The 22,540-nt window shown below is 44.0% G+C and overlaps 2 protein-coding genes across 3 annotated transcripts; one reads left to right on the forward strand and one right to left on the reverse strand.

Annotated features, from left to right (window-relative positions):
• On the reverse strand, positions 1-15,774 carry PMS2 (PMS1 homolog 2, mismatch repair system component). Its single transcript, XM_081169464.1, has 15 exons — positions 15,664-15,774; positions 15,164-15,303; positions 14,796-14,882; positions 12,410-12,512; positions 11,993-12,176; positions 10,810-10,977; positions 10,298-10,395; positions 9,327-9,426; positions 9,056-9,140; positions 8,117-8,269; positions 6,022-6,889; positions 5,298-5,465; positions 3,653-3,753; positions 1,318-1,487; positions 1-1,117 (listed from the first exon to the last, which is right to left on the reverse strand). The coding sequence occupies exons 1-15, from the start codon at positions 15,681-15,683 to the stop codon at positions 974-976; spliced, it is 2,589 nt and encodes an 862-aa protein (XP_081025590.1). The 5' UTR covers positions 15,684-15,774; the 3' UTR covers positions 1-973.
• A 313-nt stretch (positions 15,775-16,087) lies between these two features.
• Positions 16,088-22,460, forward strand: AIMP2 (aminoacyl tRNA synthetase complex interacting multifunctional protein 2). Of its 2 annotated transcripts, none has more exons than XM_081169707.1 (4): positions 16,088-16,211; positions 18,039-18,245; positions 20,336-20,567; positions 21,924-22,460. In XM_081169707.1, exons 1-4 carry the CDS (start codon positions 16,197-16,199, stop codon positions 22,307-22,309), a joined length of 840 nt encoding a protein of 279 aa, XP_081025833.1. In that variant the 5' UTR covers positions 16,088-16,196; the 3' UTR covers positions 22,310-22,460. The 2 variants fall into 2 exon arrangements, with proteins under 2 accessions (XP_081025833.1, XP_081025832.1); XM_081169706.1 differs by having other exon boundaries at positions 16,149-16,352.
• Positions 22,461-22,540: the final 80 nt, after the last annotated feature.

The raw sequence follows: 22,540 nt of genomic DNA on the forward strand, positions 1-22,540 counted from the left end.
TTCTTTAGGAAAATCATTTAATGAGAAAGCTGGAGAACGTTCATTTGTGTTTTTTTAAAAAAATATTTTAAATATATATCTGCTATAAAAACAAAAGGCCATCCATAGTAAGAACGTATGTACACAAATCCTTTCTATGTACAAGTTATTTAATAAAAGGAAACTGTTTTTAGCAGTGAAGCTACACTAATATAAATGACCAGCAGATCATTCCGTAATAGATTAACCAACCAGGACAGAGCTGCCCCAACCCAGTGGACAGAAAATATAGTTTCTTGGGCTCTCAAGATTATTAGGCGTTGAACTACTCTGGATAACCACCAAGGGAAACACCACAAATTGCCTCCTACCGTCCCATAATTTTGAGACAATTGTCTGGTGCCCAGGACAAAGTATCTCAGCCTGCTCCTTCGCTTTTTGTTCACCTACAGGGCAGGTGAAAAGGAACTGCCGTGGGGGGGAAACCCTGAAGAGAGAAACCTAATTTCTCCCTGCCTCACACGTAGTTTGATGTAGACCAAAGGCAGCAACATAACTCAAACCAAGCCTTAATCCATAGAAACAGGTGCTGGCTTGATTTTCCAGCCTTTTTTGTTCTAAAAGGGTAATAAAAGGTGTTGCAGGACTTAATGACAGTTCACCTACGCAGGGATAAGGGGAGACACCGTGGATCTATGCCAGTGTTGTGATAAAACACTTGCAGAGATCCAAGGATCACGGGGTTTGGTGCATGGTGGGAGTTGCAAGAGATGAGCAGCTATAACCTCAGTTACACACACTTAGTTGCATCAGCATAGACATTTTGCCCATCTAGTAGTTTATTTCTTGAACAACATCGTAAGCTTGATCTTTTGTGCTGCAAAGGGAGAAAAAGACTTTCGTGATAAATCACAATCCTATAAAAGAGGTCTCAATAGCATCCGCCAATGGAATAAATGCTAAAAATGTCCTAACGAACGTGCATAAAGGTTCGTTATTCTTGTGAAATCAGATCCAGATTGGCTATATGCCTTATGGTAGGTCTTCCGTGTGGGCAATTCCAAGGGTGCTCAATCTCACCCATGTGGGTGACGAGTTTCTTCATCTCATTTGCATTAAGCGCTGTTCCAACCATCACCTGTAGATGAAAAATAAAATGTTAAAAGTCTCATGAGGGTCAGTACTACCATTATCTATTTTTGGTTGACATACTTTACTTCCTTAATCTTAAAAAAGGAAGTTCCCTCCTATGTCCCGTTATCCAGTAAGCAACTTTGAGCGTTATTTTAATAGAAAAGCAAGAAATAAATATGAAACCTCCAACGGATTAATACTTACAGACTTTCTACATGCTCGAGAAGCGAACATCTGTCTTACTCTGGAAGGCCTGCACATCACTCCAGGGCAGTCGCTTAACATGAAGATTAACTCCTCTATATCTTGTGGACCAAAAGTCCAGTTTTTGCTTGTAGGTAAAGAGATGAGTTTAACTCTTTGGGTAGCAGGGGCTGCAAGGTTTTAAATGAATGATTTAACAGCCACCACACTTTTCATGCATACATTTTAAAAAAGCCAAAAGTAAATGAAAAATTCCCACTTGTAATCTAAAACCTGAAATTTAGATTTTTAAATCGTATGCTCTTAATGCAGCGAGAGCATCTGATGTGGCTCTGCGAATGTAGATCTTCATCTGTGTGTGTGATGAAGCTGATGACTGATTGATTGATTGATTGAATTTAAATACTGCCCTATACCTGGAGGTCTCAGGGCGGTTCACAGAACAATATATATACACACACACACATACATATAGTCAAAATAGAAACAACGACCCAATAACACACACACCCTGATTAAGGCAGCTGTTGAAAGATGGAGCGTGTCTCAAAAATAATTTTAAAATTTAATCATTTCTACCTTCGTGTTACGATTTCTAATTTTTAAAATGCAGAGCTGAAAAACGGATGCATGAAGAATTACGGGCATTCGTAACACATGGGCCCTGCTGCAGTTAGGTGCAACTTTGGTCACGACACCAATACCGGACAAACAGGAAGCACAACTGTTTCACTTCCTCTCCTTTCTCCTCTCTCTCTCATGTCAAAAATAGAACCTTTCACACCCCAGGCCTCCAGAGATGAACGCTGCCCCATCTTCACAAGTCTGCATACCTCCCTGCCTCATTAACACTAGAATTTGTGTCCTGCTTACGGGCCTCCCATAGGCATCTGGTTGGCCACTGTGAAAACAAAATGGTGGACTCTGATGGGCCTTTGGCCTGATCCAGCAGGCTCTTCTTATGAGAGTAGGAGGTAAAGGTAAAGGTAAAGGGACCCCTGACCATTAGGTCCAATCGTGGCCGACTCTGGGGTTGCGCGCTCATCTCGCTTTATTGGCCGAGGAAGCTGGCGTTTGTCTGCTGACAGCTTCTGGGTCACGTGGCCAGCATGACTAAGCCGTTTCTGGCGAACCAGAGCAGTGCACGGAAACACCGTTTACCTTCTCCCTGGCGCAGTACCTATTTATCTACCTGCACGTTAACGTGCTTTTGAACTGCTAGGTTGGCAGGAGCAGGGACCGAGCAACGGGAGCTCACCCTGTCGCGGGGATTCGAACTGCCGACCTTCTGATCGGCAAGTCCTAGGCTCTGTGGTTTAACCCACAGCGCCACCCTGAGTAGGAGGTAGGAACTGTTAATACTAACAGATTTCTTACCAGCCATTCACCATGAGGTCCCCAAGGTAGGTTACAATTCAAAAACCCAATATTAAAGTTCATTTTAAACATCAAAGCACTGATTCAGACAGTAGAGAGAGATGTGAAAAACAGAAAGCACAAGGCAGAACATTTCCTGTTTTCTTTGCATGAATATCACAGTGGAGAGGTTGCACTCCGGACTATTGCTATAGCAACATGGGAGCTGCTTCTCTAGTCTTGCTTTATTCCATAGCAATATGAAAAGTCTATAACGCTCAGGTTGACAACTGCTCACTAGGATGGAGACCACTACTGTGGGAAGGAACCATAGCCCTGGGCTCACCTACTTGGTTCCTTTGTCTATACTGCATAAACTCTGTGAGAAGAAAACCCCAAGGCATTGCTAAGAGAAAAGAATAATTTCTATTAGGATGTAAAGCTGATGAAATTTCCAGAAGTGTAGTGTAGCTTCCGGGCTTTTTTTCAGGGCAGGAGCAAGGACATTTGCCAGAGCACCATAACTCACAGACTATTCTTGCTCTGGCAAGTGAAAGCAAACAAGATTTTGAAGTTTCATTTACATTGGAGGAAGTCAGAAAAGGAAGAAAACAATGAAGCAGAGGCTAGATACGTCTTTCCTTTCCTTTGATGGGGTTCCTGACTTCATGGTAGCGGTGTAAGTGGTGACACTAGCTTTGCAAGATTGCTTGCATTTCAGCTGGGTGAAAAAAGCTCAGTGTGTTCTACAAGTTGAACCAATGCAGTCCAAAGCAATCCCTACTTACTTGCCACATAGCTGGATGGAGATTACTCCCAAGGACCTATGCAAACGATTGTTGCATACTATACACTGCTGCTGCTTTTCGGTGGGTATTGGTGTCGGAGAGAAAGAGAATAGCAACCACCACTTGGGCAAAGGAACTTGGGCAGATCTTTGTACCCTAGATATTAGCATCCCATTTAGGCGGAAACTCACCATCTTCATCAATAACAAAATCAAATCCATTTTTTCTGAAAATTTCCAGGTTTTCCATTAAAATGCTTTCGCTTACAGCAGTTAAGTTAAGATTCTGAGGCCTGAAATAATGGGAGACATTGAAAAAAGAATAGGGTGTGAAGTTAGTGTGAGAAGTGTTTATCTTGATACATTCTGGCAAAAGTTAGGCCCCACCTGATACATTTAAAGCAGTCTCATGCCACTTGGGTACTGTAGTTTAAGGGTGCTAGGAATTGTGGGGAGACCCCTGTTCCCCACCAACCAATCCCAAACTTCCCTGAAGAGGGCTTGTTAAACCACACTGGGAATTGTAGCTCTTAAACTACAGTTTCCACAACTGTTTAGGGAAAGCCATGGCTCTCCTTAAATGGTATAGTCTACTTTAAATGAACAAAGCAGATGGGATCCAAAAGCTCCTCCAAAGATCAGATGGAGATATTTTAATATACATCCAATGAAATGCTTGTTACTACTATCTTTTTCCCCTCTTCTTTTTTATGAAGTTCAGAGGGGAAAAGGGGTTTGAGTAAGCCAAGCCTAACCTCAAATGTATCAAAAGACCATCCTCACATTAATCTTAGCATTCATTGGAACTTTGAATACAAGAACAGCTAAACTTCTTTTTAAAAAGTATTTAAAATGCTGTAAGACCCACCATAACCTGTGGCCAATTTTCAATTCTAACCCGGCTGCTAAGTACCTAAGGCAGGCAGGCAGGCAGGCAGGCAGGCCCAAACTCGACCCTCCAGATGTTTTGGGACTACAACTCCCATCATCCCTGACCACTGGTCCTGTTAGCTAGGGATGGTGGGAGTTGTAGTCCCTAGACATTTGGAGGGCCGAGTTTGGGGGTGCCTCACCTAAGGGGCTCAGGACACAGGTTCATGGGACATATTTGCATATGCTAATTTACAGATTACCCCTGAGAAATTAAGATGGAGGGCTGCTGGTGCCTCAACTTGCAAAGTACTTGGCAGTGGACCCAGACACCCTATAAGCAAAGGAAAGCACAAACAAAGGCTTTAAAAAGTGAGGCGGGAGGAAAAAGAGCACCAGGGTCTCCCATAAAGAACCCTTTTATGAGCCCTAACATACACCCCCCTTAAATCAGCTTGCATTCAAATTATTACCTTTGTTAGCTGTATCTCATTCCATCCCAAGTATGTGCTTCTTTAAACAGCCACAAGTTAAAAATATGTTTATCCAATCACTGCTATTCAGCTAGTACAGTGGTACCTCGGGTTACATACGCTTCAGGTTACAGACTCCATTAACCCAGACTCCATTAACCCAGAAATAGTACCTCGGGTTAAGAACTTTGCTTCAGGATGAGAACAGAAATCGTGCTCCAGTGGTGCGGTGGCAGCAGGAGGCCCCATTAGCTAAAGTGGTGCTTCAGGTTAAGAACAGTTTCAGGTTAAGAACGGACCTTTGGAACGAATTAAGTACTTAACCTGAGGTACCACTGTACTTAGTATTTCCTCCCCACTCTTCTGCTCCCTGAACACCCAGAGCAACTCCCAAAGAAGCTCTACCATGCAATAAAAAAGCAACGAAACTGGTCCAACAGTAGGGCCTTTGCTGACTGCACTGAGCGGCCAGCTGCTCGTCTTGGGACACTTACGTGATCAGCTTCTGCCCCTGCAGAACAGTGTGCTCTTGCAACATCTCGAAGTTGTACTTCTCATCTGAAGCATGTTGATCAATGATGAAGAGGTCCGAGTTCAGCTTGGCTATTATAAACCCTAAATTGAACTGGCCGATTATGTCCATTTTAGCAAACATCTCTTTCCTGTATATAGGGAAAGGGTGGGGAAAGCAGGTTAAAAATGTGTTTACATTTGAGGGCAGGGGAACTATCAGCCCTTTAAGTTCCCTAAAAAGGTAAAGGTAAAGGACCCCTGACAATTAAGTCCAGTCGCGAAGGACTCTGGGGTTGCGGCGCTCATCTTGCTTTACTGGCTGAGGGAGCCGGAGTTTGTCTGCAGTTTTTTTGGGGTCTTGTGGCCAGCTGCCTAAAAGACTAGCAACTCGCTCCAGAAAGTTACAGTGAGCATCACAGGGAGTTGTGAAAAGCTCTCTCTGTCACCTTATGGTCAAGGACAGATGTGTAAGCAGCATTGCCCAGCTGTCCCTCAAGCAGAGTATATGGGAACCTGGGAAGAACTTTGCATGGGAACCTAAGATGGAAAGCTGTGTCTCATGGTGCAAAGCAAAGCAAAGTTTCACCTACTCTCAAGTGAGGATTTCCTGGTCACTGCAAATATTCCAGATGTACCATCCCAACTCCTTTCAAGTCAAACGGATACCATTGCTTTGCCAATGGAGGAATTTAAAAGGTCAAATACCTTATTTCTTTTCTTAATTCGTCTTCTGCTGTTTTATTTTCTCCTGGGCTAATTTTTGCCCTGAATTTTCTGAATTTTAGCGCTGCTTCTTTCTTCTCCTGTTCCTGGCTTAGCTTCTGTACTCTGCCCATCAGTGCGCTCAGAGAAAACTCCAACGGTACGGTTTTCTTCTCCAGTTCTACAGGTACATCATACTGCGATAGGACTGAAGAATCCCGCTCATTCTCCATCTTTGACGGAGTGGCCACCTGAGAAAGAGGCTGGCTCATCTTAAAACGTTTCATTTTGGGGGGTGAACTGTCTCCATGCTGGGATAATTGGCTCTCTTTGCTTTGGTTCAATTTGCATTCAGCTCCCCAGAAATCTCCCCTCGTCTCAAGACTGCCACTTTGAACTTCTCTGAAAATAGGGAAATCTTCAAGAGGTGAGCCAATTGCGTTTTCACAGCTGGAACAGCTACCATTTTCTGGCGTGCTTAAACCCACTTCTGATTCTGCTGAGGTGCTCCCACAACCAGAATCTTTATCTTCTGCTGATTTCTTGAGTTTTTTGCCCCAAAGCATGAATGTACTTGGATCTTCCTCTCCTCCACACTCCGCCTCTTTGCTGGAGCCAGTCTTCTTATTTGGAGAATCCAAAATGCTAAAAAATGCCGGAAGTTCTTTCTGCCCAGAGGAACTTTGTTGACGCCTGGCATTTTCAACACCATGAAAACGGGCCCTTTTCACTTGGTGGAGAGAAAATGATTCCCTAAGTTTGGCAAGAGTGATTGCTGTTTTTTCTTCTGCGCTCAGATTCTGAGAGGAAGAGCCACGTGAAGTTTCCAAGGCAGGGCTTTCTGCCTCTTCTTGAAGCACTGTGAAATTTCCTAAGAAAGGGTGAAGAGAGGAGAGTTTTAAATTGCAATTTAAAAATCAACCCACAGGAATAAATCAAGGCCCCAATAGTGAACTCCGAGGCTCCATTTAGAGAAAGAACAGCGAGAGCAGGGGTGGGGAAATGGATCTGGCCAGCCAGCTGAATCCTAGATCGCCCCCAACCACAGTGGATCACTCTGACAGTTGGATGGAGGCCCGCTCAATTGTCAATCATCTGGCTTCACGATGATATTGGGTGATGAAATTTTTCTTTGTAGTGTGGCAAGCTACGCTACAAAAGGAAATCCAAGTCAAGTGAGGCTTGAAGTCACCACTGATCAGCTGTGCAGTGGAGAACTTGGTCTTGCAGCAAATCCAGCAGGCTTGCAGTCACCATCAATTGACACTGATAACAATTGGGAGTGTACTTTACGGCTCCAGATTGTGCACCGCCCGCCACTTCTCTAGGTAAAGGTAAAGGGATCCCTGACCATTAGGTCCAGTCATGGACGACTCTGGGGTTGCGGTGCTCATCTCGCTTTATTGGTCGAGGGAGCCGGTGTACAGCTTCCGGGTCATGCGGCCAGCATGACTAAGCCGCTTCTGGCGAACCAGAGCAGCGCACGGAAACGCCGTTTACCTTCCTGCCAGAGCAGTACCTATTTATCTACTTGCAATTTGACGTGCTTTCGAACTGCTAGGTTGGCAGGAGCAGGGACCGAGCAACGGGAGCTCACCCTGTTGCGGGGATTTGAACCGCCGACCTTCTGATTGGCAAGTCCCAGGCTCTGTGGTTTAACCCACAGCGCCACCCACGTCCCACGCCGCCACTTCTCTACTTGGCCCATAACACATCAAGTTTGGAGCAAGAAATGTGATTCAGGGAAAACAGCTTAGCAGGCCAAACTGGGACCCATCTTGTGAAAATGCCAAGCTCCATTTCACAAACAGCAGGCAGAAATCCATTGATACCTGATGCCTTGTCCGTAACGCAAAGCACTGCAGGAAATCACATTAAAACTGTGCCTGAGTTTGTCTAACTAAACGAGGCCGCAATTCTAAGAGGAAATGATTGCCCCGAGCCCCAGGGAATACAACTGGGCTGACATTTGAGGAAATACGCACTGTGTGTAGCCGAACACAAACAGCTGAACCAGCCCATTAACAATGCACTTTTAAAAAAACATAATTATCCACTTAGAAAGGGAGTTGGTTTAAATGGCTGGTGTCATTCCTACCTTTAGTATCTGGCAATGTATGGTTGGCGATGAGTTTGTTAACATCACTGCCAAACATCCCCAACATTGAAGTCTTTAGAGTCGCCAATAGAAGTTTCTCTTCCTGCAACATTATTTGCCTTTTGTCGGGTGTCACATTGATGTCAACACATTCTAAAAACAAAGACATAAAATGGTATTGGCTTGGTTCACATTAACATTTAGTCATAGTTTTCTTAAGCGAAGCCATAGCATGTTTAACAAATGAATTAATCGAAAGCTGTCCTGCAGACAAAAAACAAATGAACCACGCCTTGTCTCTCCAAAATCTTCTAGCAACTTTTTGCCTCGTGCCTTTGCAATTTGGTGAGCATCTGGGTGGGCAAACAAAGCATGATTAAGGAAGGGTGTTAGGTGAATATGCACCTCCAAGCTCTAGTTAAAACAAACTAAAGCTCATTAGTAAACAACAAACCATGGCTTCATATTGTGGTTTGTTAGCAGTGAACAAGCCAATTCAGGCACTTCACCCCGGTTTAGAAGATTTCTTATCAACAGGGTAAATTTTAAGACTAATGCACTTCAGAGTGCAGAGATTGTGTATCAATTTACATCACAATCTGAAAAAAACAGCACACATTTGCTTGAAGTAGGGTTATCAGCTTTTGAACTAGACTCTTGCTGCTTTTTATCAGCAGCGGGTAGACAAGCAGCATATCATGGAAAGCTTCACTTGTTGATTTCTGCCTATCAAACCTCTATTAAAAGGAAAGAAGAAAACCAAGCTCTTTTTTTAAAAAATGGCCTGGTGGCAACCTGGCTTGTGAGTATTGGAATTGAGCTTTTCTGCCAACCGAGTGATGAAGAATCAGGATGTTTATCCCAACTGCTAAACAACAGCCGCACACATAAACATACTTAATCTTTCAAGTTTTTCCTAGAGAAATGTGTGTGACTCACCGGAATTTGCACATATATTAAGAGCCACAAACGGATACTGGTGTCTGTTGTACATGTGGTATACTTCATTCACAACTTTGGAAACCTGTCCAGAAAAGAAGAAGGTGTTGAAGACAGACTGCTATTTGAGCTCGCTGCAATTCAATCTGCATTCTTAAAAAGCTTCGTCTCACCACTTCCATGACACAGTGGGTGGAAAGGCAAACTACAGCTCTAAGGCTGTAAAAGTGAAGAATGAAGGCATTGTGCGTGTTGCGAGAGAGAGCCCTACCTTGCCTGCATCACAGGGCCGCTGGTTGATAAAGAAGAACTGCCTGTCTGTGGTACTTCTCCCGACACCATGATCGCAACGGGAAACAAAGCCTGTGATACTGATCAAAGTAAATATGTCAAGGATATGGTTCCAAAGAAGAAAAGCATAGAAGCTGTGCAATTTGACACACCTTTCTTTCTTTCTTTCTTTCTTTCTTTCTTTCTTTCTTTCTTTAAGACTAAAGCTGAGGTTTGTGGGGTTGCCGAGCTACCACAGACTCACACACCAACAAATCTGTCACCACTTCTCAACGGACTTTCATCCTGGGAAAGGGCAACCTCCAGCAAACTTCTCACTCACTGCTGAACGAGTGAGGAAGCTAAGCACTTATGCCAGGTACACTGGCTTTTTAAAAAAAATAAAAGATGAGCTTTTAATTCCTGGGTCCTTCTTCAAAAGTTCTCAAACTTTGTCACAGCAGGTCTACCCATATCCAGAAAATAACTATCCACACATCCTTAAATATAAAAGATAAATGGATTACAATATTCATTCCTTTTTTATTATTCAGCTGCCCTTGAACTGTGGGGAATGACTATTCCAAGCTGAATATCTTGACATGCCCGACATAGCTTTGTACACCTGTAAGAGTACCCAGAACTTCGACCAGGAAGCTTGTGGGACTCATTTCACTTAAGCCTAATTTAGTATATCTTTGCCCTAAACGCTTAAAATGAGAACGCAATAATTTTCATGCAGTCTCCTTGATTGGTTCCAGGTGGCAAGGAAGACTAATAGACGTGACTGACACACCTTAAAATTGTAGAGCTGAATGGTTAAGGCCGTGATCCTAAACATATCTACTCAGAGGTCCCACTGAATTCAGTAGGCATTACCCTCATGAAGGAGGGAATTGGGATTTGCAGCCTAAGCCAATTAAACATAGGGAAGCTGCATAGACTGTGAGGTACGTACAATCTTCTACTTACGTATAAAAATTGGCTGGAATATCAGAAACATTCAGGCCATATTCTTCACAGACAGCATCACTAGGGGGTAGCTGAACGAAAGGAACCAAGCTCTGCACCTGGAAATAAGTGGTAGTTTATGGAACTCGCTTCTCCTTCCCAGCCACTGCCCAAAAACCAGAGGTTCATATACCAGCGCAGGGCTGCTTAGAAACTGTAAACAGCCCCACGCTTCTCTTTAAGCCTCTGGTTTTTGGAGGTTTAAGAAGCAGTGCAGGGCTGCTGACAAAGGGCTTTCAAACAGCTCTATGCTGCTCTTTGAAGGCCCAACATTCTGGGCTTCAAAGCACAGCACCACCACCCAATGTCACTAGGACAACTTACTTTCTATCGTTAACTGTACAAAGCATTAACTGTGCAGGAGTAGAAGTACCTATTGCATTAGTTCACTGCAGTAGCAGTAGCAGCAACCATATGACTAGTAGTTGTAACAATACGGATGTTAATAATAATAATAATAACAACAGTAATACCTGCTTTTGTCCAAATATTGCTCCAATGTTTTCTTTTAAGTTTGAGCTCCCACTGGTGCAAACCACAGCTTGCTTCTTCCCTTGGCCAACCTGATTGGTGCAGTTAATACGAACTCCTGTTGAAATGATACAGTATGCTTGTAACACGTGAACCATTTTTGCATACTCCTGGCAAAAACAAAGAGATAGTGATGATTTTCCAGTGACTATGTAATGAAGCATGCTTACACAGACTATGCGTGATCACTGCCATTTCCCTCCCACTTCAAAACACCTTTTAATTCATGGCTTATTATCCTACCTCATCGTATAGAATATAACAACACAATAATGAGGGCTGGTGAATAGAACTGGTTAAAAGACTAAGCTGAGAACCACAAAGCCTCCCACTTAAGCCTGCATCTGTCACGAGCTTGCAAGATAGCTTGTCTAAAGCTATCATATTCTCAATCTCTGGCCTACAACTACAACAATAAAGACCTACTTTAAAGGGTTGTTTTAGGGATTACCACACTATAAGCACATGTGAAGCACACTGAACACTAAGGCACTATATAAACTAAAAATAGTTACTACTATTGCCATTACCAGGCAAAGCCTCTTCTCTTTACCCAGGCTTTTGGCCTCTTTTAGTGTGGTGGCATCTGTAAGTCCTGCCTTTTATCTGAATGGCTGTGTTTTTAGTTTTTTATTGGAGGTTCTTAATTGGTTTTAACGTAAGTTGCTTTGGGTCACTCTGAGAAAAACGACTAACAAGTGTAATAATAAAAATGATAATGATCAACATTATTTACCGTATTTTTTGCTCTATAAGACTCACTTTTTCCCTTCTAAAAAGTAAGGGGAAATGTGTGTGTGTCTTATGGAGCGAATGTAGGCTTCTGAGATTCAGAATATTTTTTTTCTTGTTTTCCTCCTCCAAAAACTAGGTGCATCTTGTGGTCTGGTGCATCTTATAGAGCAAAAAATACGGTATTTATTTTTTTGCATCTACTAGGCATATCTGTGAAGGAAGGCAGGTGTTTACTCAGAACTAGTTTCTTGTTTATTTTTGGATCCTTCCCATCTGACTTTACCATCTGGTAAAGGAACACCTTTATTCACTCCCTCCAATGGCCCTTGCCTTCATTAGGATCTCTTACATTCATTCTTAAAAACAACGTTACTAGTAAGCTGCTCCTACCTTCTTAATGTTGCGCTGAAATTCTTTATGTCGTACCGGCAAGGTATAAAATAACTGCTGCACACTGACAGTCGTCCCCTGTTGTCGTGGGCAAGGGGTCCTCAGAGTGATTTTCCCACTGTGGTCAAATACCAAGCGTGTGCCCACCTTTGCAGATTTGTGACAAGTAATGATGGAAACTTCACTGGAGGAAAAGAGCAAAGAAATGCTACGGGGGAACAAAAGCTTCCAGGAGTTAAAAAAACAAAACCACCCCGCATTTAATGCCAACAATTTTAAATGGTAAAAACTTGCTTCTTTTAAACTTGGGCTCCCATTCTGCTCAAAGATTCTTACGGGAATGGGAAAGGACTGTGGTATAAGATGTACCAACTGCTCTGGCCAGAGCTCTGCATTAAAAGCAGAGAAGAATCCTACCTCAATGCACACAGGGAACTCAGAGCTTCACCTCGAAAGCCAAACGTTTCAACACGTGTAAGGTCAGAAAACTCTTGTATCTTAGAAGTATAGTGTTTCAGAGCTGGAAAAATAAATGGTAAGATAAAACAAGACGACATTCAGATGTCTTTTGTATAATATTACCTAGCATAAAATAATTAAAACAATTGATTCAAGGCTTTATTGCTTTATATCCGTGATGTGGTTTGGCGTATGTTTAATTATTGGTTTGCAAATAACACAGTACAGTGGTACCCCACAAGACGAACGCCTCACGAGACGAAAAACTCGCAAAACGAAAGGTTTTTTCGTTTTCGAGTTGCCTCGCAAGACGAATTTCCCTATGGGCTTGCTTCGCAAAACGAAGCTTGCCCCGGGGACAGCGGGTCTTCTCTTTTGAAGCAAGGGGCGGCAGGGAGATCGCTTCTCCCCACCGCCCCTTGCTTCAAAAGAGGTCCGGGGGCAGCGGAAGCGCTTCCCGCTGCCCCCGGACCTCTTTTGAAGCAAGCGGCTGCGCTTCTCCCCGCAGCCGCTTGCTTCAAAAGAGGTCCCGCAGCGCTGCTGCGAAGCCGGGCGGGGGGGGGGACACCTGCCCCAGCCGCCGGGCTTTGTAGCGCTGCTGCGAAGCCGGGCGGGGGGGGGGAACACCTTCTGAAGGCAGGCGGGGGGCGAAAGTCTTTGTCCCCCCTGCCTGCCTTCCCAGGGGCTTTTAAATCGCCCCGGACAGCGGAGAAGTCCTGCTGCGGGGAGAAATGCTGCCGCCCGCCAGCATTTTAAGATCGCCAGCGGGGAGAAATGCTGCCGCCCGCCAGCATTTTAAGATCGCCCGGACAGCGCCCGGACAGCGGAGAAGTCCTCCGCTGTCCCAGGGTTTTTTAAAATGCTGGGGGTGGGAAGAAAAGCCCTTGTCCCCCCTCCAGCCTTCAGAAGAGGTCCGGGGACAGACTGTCCCCGGACCTGGTCTGAAGGCGGTTTCCCTAGGAACGCATTAATTGATTTTCAATGCATTCCTATGGGAAACCATGCATCGCAAGACGAAAAAACCGCAAGACGAAGAGACTTGCGGAACGAATTAATTTCGTCTTGCGAGGCACCACTGTATTCTCAACAGCGGTGCAGTAAGTTCCATAAGACCATCAAGTCCAGAGTCTAAAACATTTGCAGGGAACTTGAACTACAACCCCCATCACCTCTAGCCATTGACTATGCTTGCTGGGGCTGATGGGAGTTGTAGTTCAACAACAACTGCAGGGCCAAAGATTTGCTACACCTGGTTTGAGATGACCTAATTTTAGACTCTGGAATTAATGGACTTGTGTGCCCTACCTCTTCTTTAAAGATGGCAACAAGGATTATTTCAAAATGTGTGCTTGAGGAGCCTCCTGATTTTTCTTCTGAGTGGACCTTGGACTTCTGCCCAAAAATATTCCTTGATGACACTGCCAATTCTCAAGCCACTCAGAAATCAAGTCTGCTTCTTCCCAGTAAACTAATGTCCCACTCAGCAACACTGGGGAGAAGCCCAGACTTCTCTGATCACCCAGAGTGGCAGTGTCAAAAGACAAAGTTGCCTTTACTCAAAAACCTAGTCAAGGAAACTGTTGTAACTGCAACAGTAGGGCTCATTCAGTTTGCATCTCAAGAGTTAATCCTGCTGTCAGTCAGTCAGCCAGTCAGTTGAGCAAGTGGAGGCAGAGGTAGCATGTGCTTTGATTGGCTGTGAGTTCTGGGGGAGTTTTTCCTCCATATATCTGGTTTAACATTTCTGTACTGAGTACAAGGCCTGAATAAAGAAAGACAAAACCTCTCCGTTTCTTCCTCTGAACATTACATACACTTTTTTTGTTCATTTTTGTTCAGTAAAGTGCTATCAAGATTTCTGAGTCTATCAATGACTGTCATTTAAGTGACTTTGCTAGCAAAAGCAATGAGGAGGGACAGGAAGTAGTGGAGACAATTTCCTTTTTGCTACTTCCCCCCAATCCAACTGCTACCCCACAATTCACATAAAAGATACACTCCACCGAACTCTCTGTTCTGTTGAGGTCAAACCTATTCATCTGTGGCTCTTAACTCTCTCGCTACATTATATAGAAGACTTGAAAAGTTTTGTTTCAAGGGTGAGATATATAGTCATTAAACAAATATTTCTAAGGGTGACAAAAGTACTGCTGCTAAAATAAATGGTTTTTAAAATGCAGTTTTGCTGTGTATGTGGTATGACCTGGCTGTATGTTTTTTGCTTTTCGCCATAAACACGAATCTGGAAAGTAAAATTGGTTCTGAGAGTACATTAATAGCTTCTCTTAACCAAACTGATCTGACAGATTTGCATATAGAAAACGAGGCATGAAACAAAGCTTACTCAAGCCTGCGAAGTTCTCTTCTTCTACACCACAACCGTTATCAGAAACTTCAATAAGGTCTGCTCCATAATCTTTAAGTTTCACTTCTACAAATTATAAAGAATATTTGTCACATAACAATTACAAAGCATCACCACATTTTGCCACATACAGGTTTACAGCAGTGAAGGGATTTCTATACATTTTCCTTTTAATGTTCAAAATGTATGCGAGGGCACTCTTAGTCAAACGTGGTTTTTTATTATGGTACTTCTGTTCTCTTTTCCATTTGTAAAAGCCGCCCGTTTGCAGACATGCACGTGCAAACACCAACATAAGCAACATGCTAATAAGATTGCTAAACACGCGCACTTGACAGTAAGCTTACCAACGCTGGTAGCACCAGCATCTATGCTATTTTCCACCAGTTCTTTCACCGCAGTACACAGATTCAGGACCACCTGTCCTGAACAAATCCGATGGACAGATTTCTGGTCTATTGGTTTGATAGCTTTAGAAGGCTGATCCCTAAAAAAAAGAAGAAAAAACCAGAATTGGCTTTCGAGCCCAAAAATTGGTTGAAATAACCCGAACGGCTGGATTTGAGACTTATAAATCAGATCATTATTAACCTTGAAATGAAGAGTCTCACGCTCGACTGGCTAAAATAATCCCGCAATTTTTTATAGATTGCAATCGTTTTGCTAACGGTTGGCCAATTACTTTATACAATTTGTGCTGCATTTGTGATGCTCTATTATTATATTTTACTGACGTTATTGCTATTTATTGTTTGCATGCCGCTTCGGGGGTCATGTGAATGAAAAGCGACATAGAAAAGCAACCACAGCCAATGCAAAGCAAGCTGCAACCTTGTTGCGCGCTTACCTAGGAAGAGCCAGCTCCATGGCGTTGCTTCGGGGCTGCTGTTTTTCTCCTTCTTCCCCGGCGGCGCTGAAGTTATTTTTTGTCAAATGTCCAAAATGCAATATGAAAACGACGCCAAGAACGTCCCACTCGGAAGACGCGACCCACTTCGCGCTGGGCCTGAACAAACTACAGCTCCCAGAATTCTTTGGGGGAAGCGCCGGGCCTCCACGCCTCTTCGACCGTACTGCGCAGGCGCGGCCTGCGGTTCAATCGTTAGCGCCGCGCTTGCATCAGATTCCACTCTCCTCAGGCGACGAAGCCAGCGGCAGAAAAGAAGCGCCGCCTTTTCCCGCCAGCGGGAGCCAGTAAGACCTTCGAGGTGTCACCCACCCGGCGCAGGCCAATAAGAAGCGAAGTCGGGGGCGGGTCACGGACGAACGCCCTCCAATGGCAGACGAGCAGTTTGCGTGGCGCTCGCGCGGGGCGTGGCTGTCTCGGTGCCTGCCAGTCAGTCAGTCAGTCAGCGAGGAGCCGCCGGCCGGGCAGCCACGATGCCGATGTACAAGGTGAGGCCCTTTCACGGGGGGCCTGGCTCGGCGGCGGTCTTGGCTGAGCACCTTCCCGCCTGCATGTACCGGGTTGGAAATATGCACCGTTGCCCCGAGGGCGGCTCCCCGTCAGCCGCCTCGCCGCCGCTGCTTCACGAGGTAGGAAGGAGGCGGCCCAGAGGCGCCGCACTCTGAAGCGGGCAGGGGCGGGCGGGCGAGGGCTCTCCTTCCTTGGCCTCCCTTCCTAGGCCGCGCGGTGCGGCTCCTCAGCCCGGCCTGGCCTTCTTGGGGAGAGGCGCTGGCCAGCGCTTTCACTTTCCCAACCCGGGCTGAGGGAGGTTCTTGCGCCAAGGCCTGAGGCCGCCTCGCGTTGTACTTCCGGGCGGCTGACAGTCCATACGTTTAAATCTCAATTCTTACATTACACAAAGAGACACACACACACACACACACACACACACACACACACACACACAACAAACCCCACACCAGGAATCCAGGGAATTGTAGCTTACCCCCTCCCCTCTACGTTGTTGTGAACTGCCCTGAGATCTAGAGAGGAAGGGTGGTATACAAATTTAATCAATAGTAATAATAATAATAGGGAGGTGGTTGGCGCTGTAGGTTAAACCACAGAGCCTAGGACTTGCCAATCAGAAGGTCAGTGGTTCAAATCCTCGTGATGGGGTGAGCTCCCGTTGTTCTGTCGCAGCTCCTGCCAACCTAGCAATTCCAAAGCACGTCAAAGTGCAAGTAGATAACTAGATACTGCTCCGGCGGGAAAGTAAACGGCGTTTCCGTGTGCTGTTCTGGTTCACCAGAAGCGGCTTAGTCGTGCTGGCCACATGACCTGGAAGCTGTACGCCGGCTCCCTCGGCCAGTAAAGCGAGATGAGCACCGCAACCCCAGAGTCGGCCACGACTGGACCTAATGGCCAGGGGTCCCTTTACCTTTAATAATAATAATATTATATTATCAAATGTTTTTGTATATGCAGCTGAAGCGGGTATATGTGGCTGCTGTTCTTCCAGGAATCTTGCAGGGCAGCACAAGTCAGGTGTTCCAAGTTCCTTCTTTAGGAATAGCTTTAGGACTTGACTAAAAGGTTATCTGGGAGTAATTGTATATGCTACCTCTATATATTGTTCATGGTTGCAGTTGGGTTAAATGTCTTACTTACATTTGTCTTACCTATGCTAGTGGTGGGGGACACAACCAGCCCGCAGGCCTAATAAGGCGTGCCTGGCCATTGTACGCAAAACACACCCACCTGTCAGTTACCTGACAACTTAGGGAATTTTACTTTGCATTTATACACCATTTGATCACAAATTTCTCTTAAGTGGTTTGCATAATAAAAAAGCCTATGATTGGAGTTCAGGGATCTTTTGCTCTTGAGTCTTAGCACTGAGTAGCATAGCACTAAGATCAGATATAAGCCTCTTGCCCTGTTGTTTAAAGGCAGCAAGCAGTTTCAAAGCATGAAAACTCTGAATCACTTAATATCTACTTGTCAAAATGGCCTGTAGACAGTGGGCCAGATAATAATAATAATAATTTTTTATTTATATCCCGCCCTCCCCAGCCGAGGCTGGGCTCAGGACGGCTAACAACAATAAAATCCAGCCCTACATCTTTTTCCAGTTTCCCACCTGTATTTCCCGCCCCTTGACCTGTATTGAACCTTGATATATTGGCAGAGTTCCCATGTGCATGTATGCATGGATGTTGGATAATACTAGCATGGAGACTTATAGAGTGTTAAAGCTGAGGTACGTGGGAAATATCCATCTGTTTTACACAATATTAAAACAGTTAAGTGAATACCAATTGAACTTTATTTAGGAGGAAGTTGATCCAGCTCTTCAGGCACTTGAATCCCGCCAGGAGGAGATCTTGAAACGCTTGTATGAGTTGAAAGCTGCTGTGGATGGGCTTTCAAAGATGATCCAAACACCAGATGCAGACTTTGATGCAACAAACATAATCCAAGCAGATGAACACATTCCTTTATCTGCTAGTGCTGCAGAGCTTGACAATTTACTTGGGAAGGCAAGTTCAGATTAACTTTCTCTACACCACAATTCCTGTATATTTGACTTAACCATTGTTGGAGTTTTTATGACTAATGGAGTAATTAGCATTCAGGCCAACACTCAGAATGATTTATCACTAAAACATAGCTAAAATCCACAGAAAAGCACCTTGTGATAGGTGGGAGGGGTACAGAATTATTTTAAAGCTAAGCTTTAATGAGGTTATTAGCATTCAATCCAGCACTCAAAATGAATTCAGTGAGCGGGGTCTCATTGTTTTAAAACTAAGCTTGGTAATAGATCTGAAATATTTCTTAAAGCCAACCAGAAATCAAGCATTTAACAATTCTGGAAACAAACAAAAACTCAGCTTAATTCAATGGCCTGGTTTCCACATAACTTGAAGACATGGTTTGTTTTGTTTAACTGGTTTCTTTGCAGATCTGAACCCACCCCAGCCAACTACAGTGGTACCTCGCAAGACGAACGCCTCGCAAGACGGAAAACCCGCTAGACGAAAGGGTTTTCCATTTTGGAGGTGCTTCGCAAGACGAATTTCCCTATGGGCTTGCTTTGCAAGACGACAGCCCATAGGGAAATATCCGGGACAGCGGGGAAGCGCATCGCGTCTTCCCCACTGTCCTCGGACCTCCTCCGAAGCCGGGCGGTGGGGCGGGAACACCTGCCGCCCCGCTTCGGAACGCTGCTCCGAAGTGGGGCGGGGGGGCGGGAACACCTGCTGTCCTCCGCTGAAGTCCTCTGCTGTCCCGGGGCGATTTTAAAATGCCGCCCGCCAGCATTTTAAGATCGCCCGGACAGCGGAGAAGTCCTCCGCTGTCCCGGGGTTTTTTAAAATGCTGGGGGTGGGAAGAAAAGCCCTTGCCCCCCCCCCAGCCTTCAGAAGAGGTCCTGGTCTGAAGGCGGTTTCCCTAGGAACGCATTAATTGATTTTCAATGCATTCCTATGGGAAACCGTGCATCGCAAGACGAAAAACCCGCAAGACGAAGAGACTTGCGGAACGAATTAATTTTGTCTTGCGAGGCACCACTGTAACGGTTGTGTCCAATAAAGCAGAATTTGAATCTGTATTTTGAAGCTGACGTATGGCCGTCTCTGCTCCTGTTAAGTGGTTTCTTGTTATTTCTGAGCCCACCATCCTTGTGTAACCCTGGTTTGCTACAGTTGCTTTGCTTGTGTAAGGTTTATCCTGGTTGGTTCAAAAACTCAAAACAAGCTGTGCCTTAGCATTGTATGCAAATCTGGCCTCTGTTTCAAAGTATCAACAAAATAATTAAATAGTAACTGAATCCAGCCAAATAATTATTTAATATAAGATCTTGTGGGACTTGTTAAGAAATTTGTGCCTAGTTCTTTGATTGATACCCAATGGGACGAAACTGGCTTTAAAGTGCAGGTAAAATGCTCCATAACTTAAAAATTGATCTAGTATCTTTTCTTACCTATCAGTTTTGGTTTTGGTGCTTGCTGGTTGCATATTGCTTTGTTCGGGCATTTTATGGCCGTTATGTTGGATGTGGCTTAAGTTGCTAGATACTGTGGGTTCTGTATTTTAATCTTTTTTACTTATCAGTTTTATTGTATGATTTTTAAATATATTAAGTGTTTTAAAATAAATGAGAGACTGGTAGATTTGGGCTGGAATGGATTTCCTGTAGTTTTTTGTTGTTTCAGGAATAGAGTTATTTCTCAAACGACACATTGATTGCACTAATTTTTAAAGTAAACATTTTTGGGATGCTACTACTAATCATGGGAGACAGAAGCCTCCTTTTCCTCTAACTATATATTTTTTATTTTAAAAAGTGGAACAAGACTTCTCTTCATGAGCCAGTGCGTAAATAGACATCCAGTAACTCTTCTAAAGGTCTGCGACTCTTGGTAGTTCTCAGCTGAACCATTCATCTGGTGGATGTTAAAGGTCGGCTGCCAGTTGTAAAAGCCTTTAGTAGAACTTCATTGGTTTTGTGTGTCTTGCAGTTAATTATGAGGGTGTCTGTGTGTTGTGCTAAGCAAGAGTGGGATGTGAATCGATGCATGAATGTGTCACTTGAACAACTTACTAATGACGACTTATTTTCCTACAGGACTATGGAGCTCTGAAGGATATTGTGATCAATGCAAACCCCGATCACCCACCACTGTCATTGTTAATACTCCACAGCTTGCTGTGTGAGCGTTATAAGATACTATCAGCTGTTCATACACACTCATCTGTGAAGAGTGTGCCAGAAAATCTCCTGAAATGCTTTGGTGATCAGCCTAAGAAGCAGTCGCGTCATGAGTATCAGTTGGGATTTACATTAATTTGGAAAGATGGTAAGTCCAGCACATTAGGAAAAGGGACGCGTTCATTAATGTTAACATGTTACGAGTAGCACACAATTTCTTGATGTCTAATGACAATAAATGTGTATCTGCAGCAAATGGGCCAGCCGCTGGCCATGAATAAATTTGCAACTGGGCAGCTCAACAACTAGTTTGTCCACAACATGGTCATTCTTTACACAGCAGAATATATTGTGAGAAGCGCCGTAGTAGATGAGTCACTTCTAGTGCCAATAATTCACCTTCAAGATTCTGTTCTCTTCCTGTATGATGCAGAAGGATCTGATAGGCACACTTATGATGACATCAAATTATGTCCACCCGCCTGCACAATGGGACTCCCTTCTCCCCTTTCCCATGTCCCAAATCTGCTCCGGGTGTCCCCCAAGCACCCACATTTTGGAAGTGCATAGGGAACGGAAGAGGAAGAAGCCCTGTTGCATGAGTTAACTTGTGCTACATTGGACCTCACTTTTCATTCATGCAGGTTGATAGGTCAATAGCTGTACGTTGCAGGGAAGATCATTGAGTCTTTCATTCTTTGCTTTTCAAAGGACTTCTGAGAAATTTGAGTAACCTAGTTCCTAGGAATGCAGTTTCAAAAATATTGATATGAAGCTTCTATTATATAATCTCTACAAGAAAACTATAATTGTGAAATTAACTTTCAGCTGAGGAATTATAAAGCATCTTAATAACCCTAGTGTGTTTGCTAACTTGCTCTTAACTGCTCAAATAAACTTACGTTCCATTGTTAGGCAGTTCTTGGTTTTTACCTGCAAGATGAATTAAGCTTTCTGCTCTAGTTAAGATGTTTAGTGTTTAGCTTAAGTAAAACTGTCAGTTGTGAAAGTAGAAAAGTATATAATACTCAGTCTTCAGTGTTTCAAACAATAAAATTAAGTTCTGCTATTATGCTACCTTAACTGACAAAGCCATTTTAAGTTAACGCTGGCCTATGGTGGTGTGTTTGGAAGAAGAAACTAAAAAGTAACACTACACACTGCCTACTTTTTGAAGAAAGCGCATATTGCTGTAATGTTGAAGCTGGAAATGGCACCAGTTATCCCAATTGCCAGGCTTGGATTAGGAGGAATCTGTTAGTTTACCTGTTCAGTAATCTCTCATGGGGACATTTCCTAGCAGCTGTAAGTAAAAGGTAGCATGGCTGACTATATGCAAGTATTCTATAAAAATTCAGTATCTTATATAGAAAATCTGGCTAGCAATTAATGACATAATGGGACTTGTTTATAATTGTGTTTAATGGTTCAAATGAAATGTATCTGTCTCTTCAAGGCGCCTGCTTTTCTTGTCTAATGTTCTGTTGCGTTGTGTTTGTTTCAGTGCCAAAATCCCAGATGAAGTTCAGCGTTCAGACCATGTGTCCCATTGAAGGAGAAGGAAATATTGCTAGGTTCTTGTTCTCCTTACTTGGTCAGAAGCACAATGCGGTTACAGCAACTCTGATAGACAGCTGGGTAGATACAGCCATCTTCCAACTGCAAGAAGGGAGCAATAAAGAAAAGGCGGCTGTTTTGCGATCTATGAATGCAGCCCTTGGCAAGACATCCTGGTTGGTGGGCAATGAACTGACAGTAGCTGACGTCGTGGCCTGGTGTGCACTTCAGCAGACAGGGAGCACCAATGCTGTTCCAGCCAATGTGCAGAAGTGGCTAAAATCTTGTGAGAATTTGGCACCTTTTAACTCTGTTCTCAAGTTGCTGAATTAAACATGTTCTATAGAAAGGGACACAGTTGAAATATTTTCTATATTTACATGTGTGCTGTGAGCCTGGGTTATATAAAGCCTGTGAATGAAGTTTTAGAAGGCAACTGTCAAAGGTCTTATGTCAATAAAATGCATCACTTGCCCTTTGTGTATATCTTTTAGTGCTTGGTCCCTCTTTTAGAGACAGCACAGTGGTACCTCTGGTTACAAACACTTTGGGTTACAAACTCTG

Source organism: Podarcis bocagei (assembly GCF_964188305.1).
Source record: "Podarcis bocagei genome assembly, chromosome: 14".
Lineage (NCBI taxonomy): Eukaryota > Metazoa > Chordata > Lepidosauria > Squamata > Lacertidae > Podarcis > Podarcis bocagei.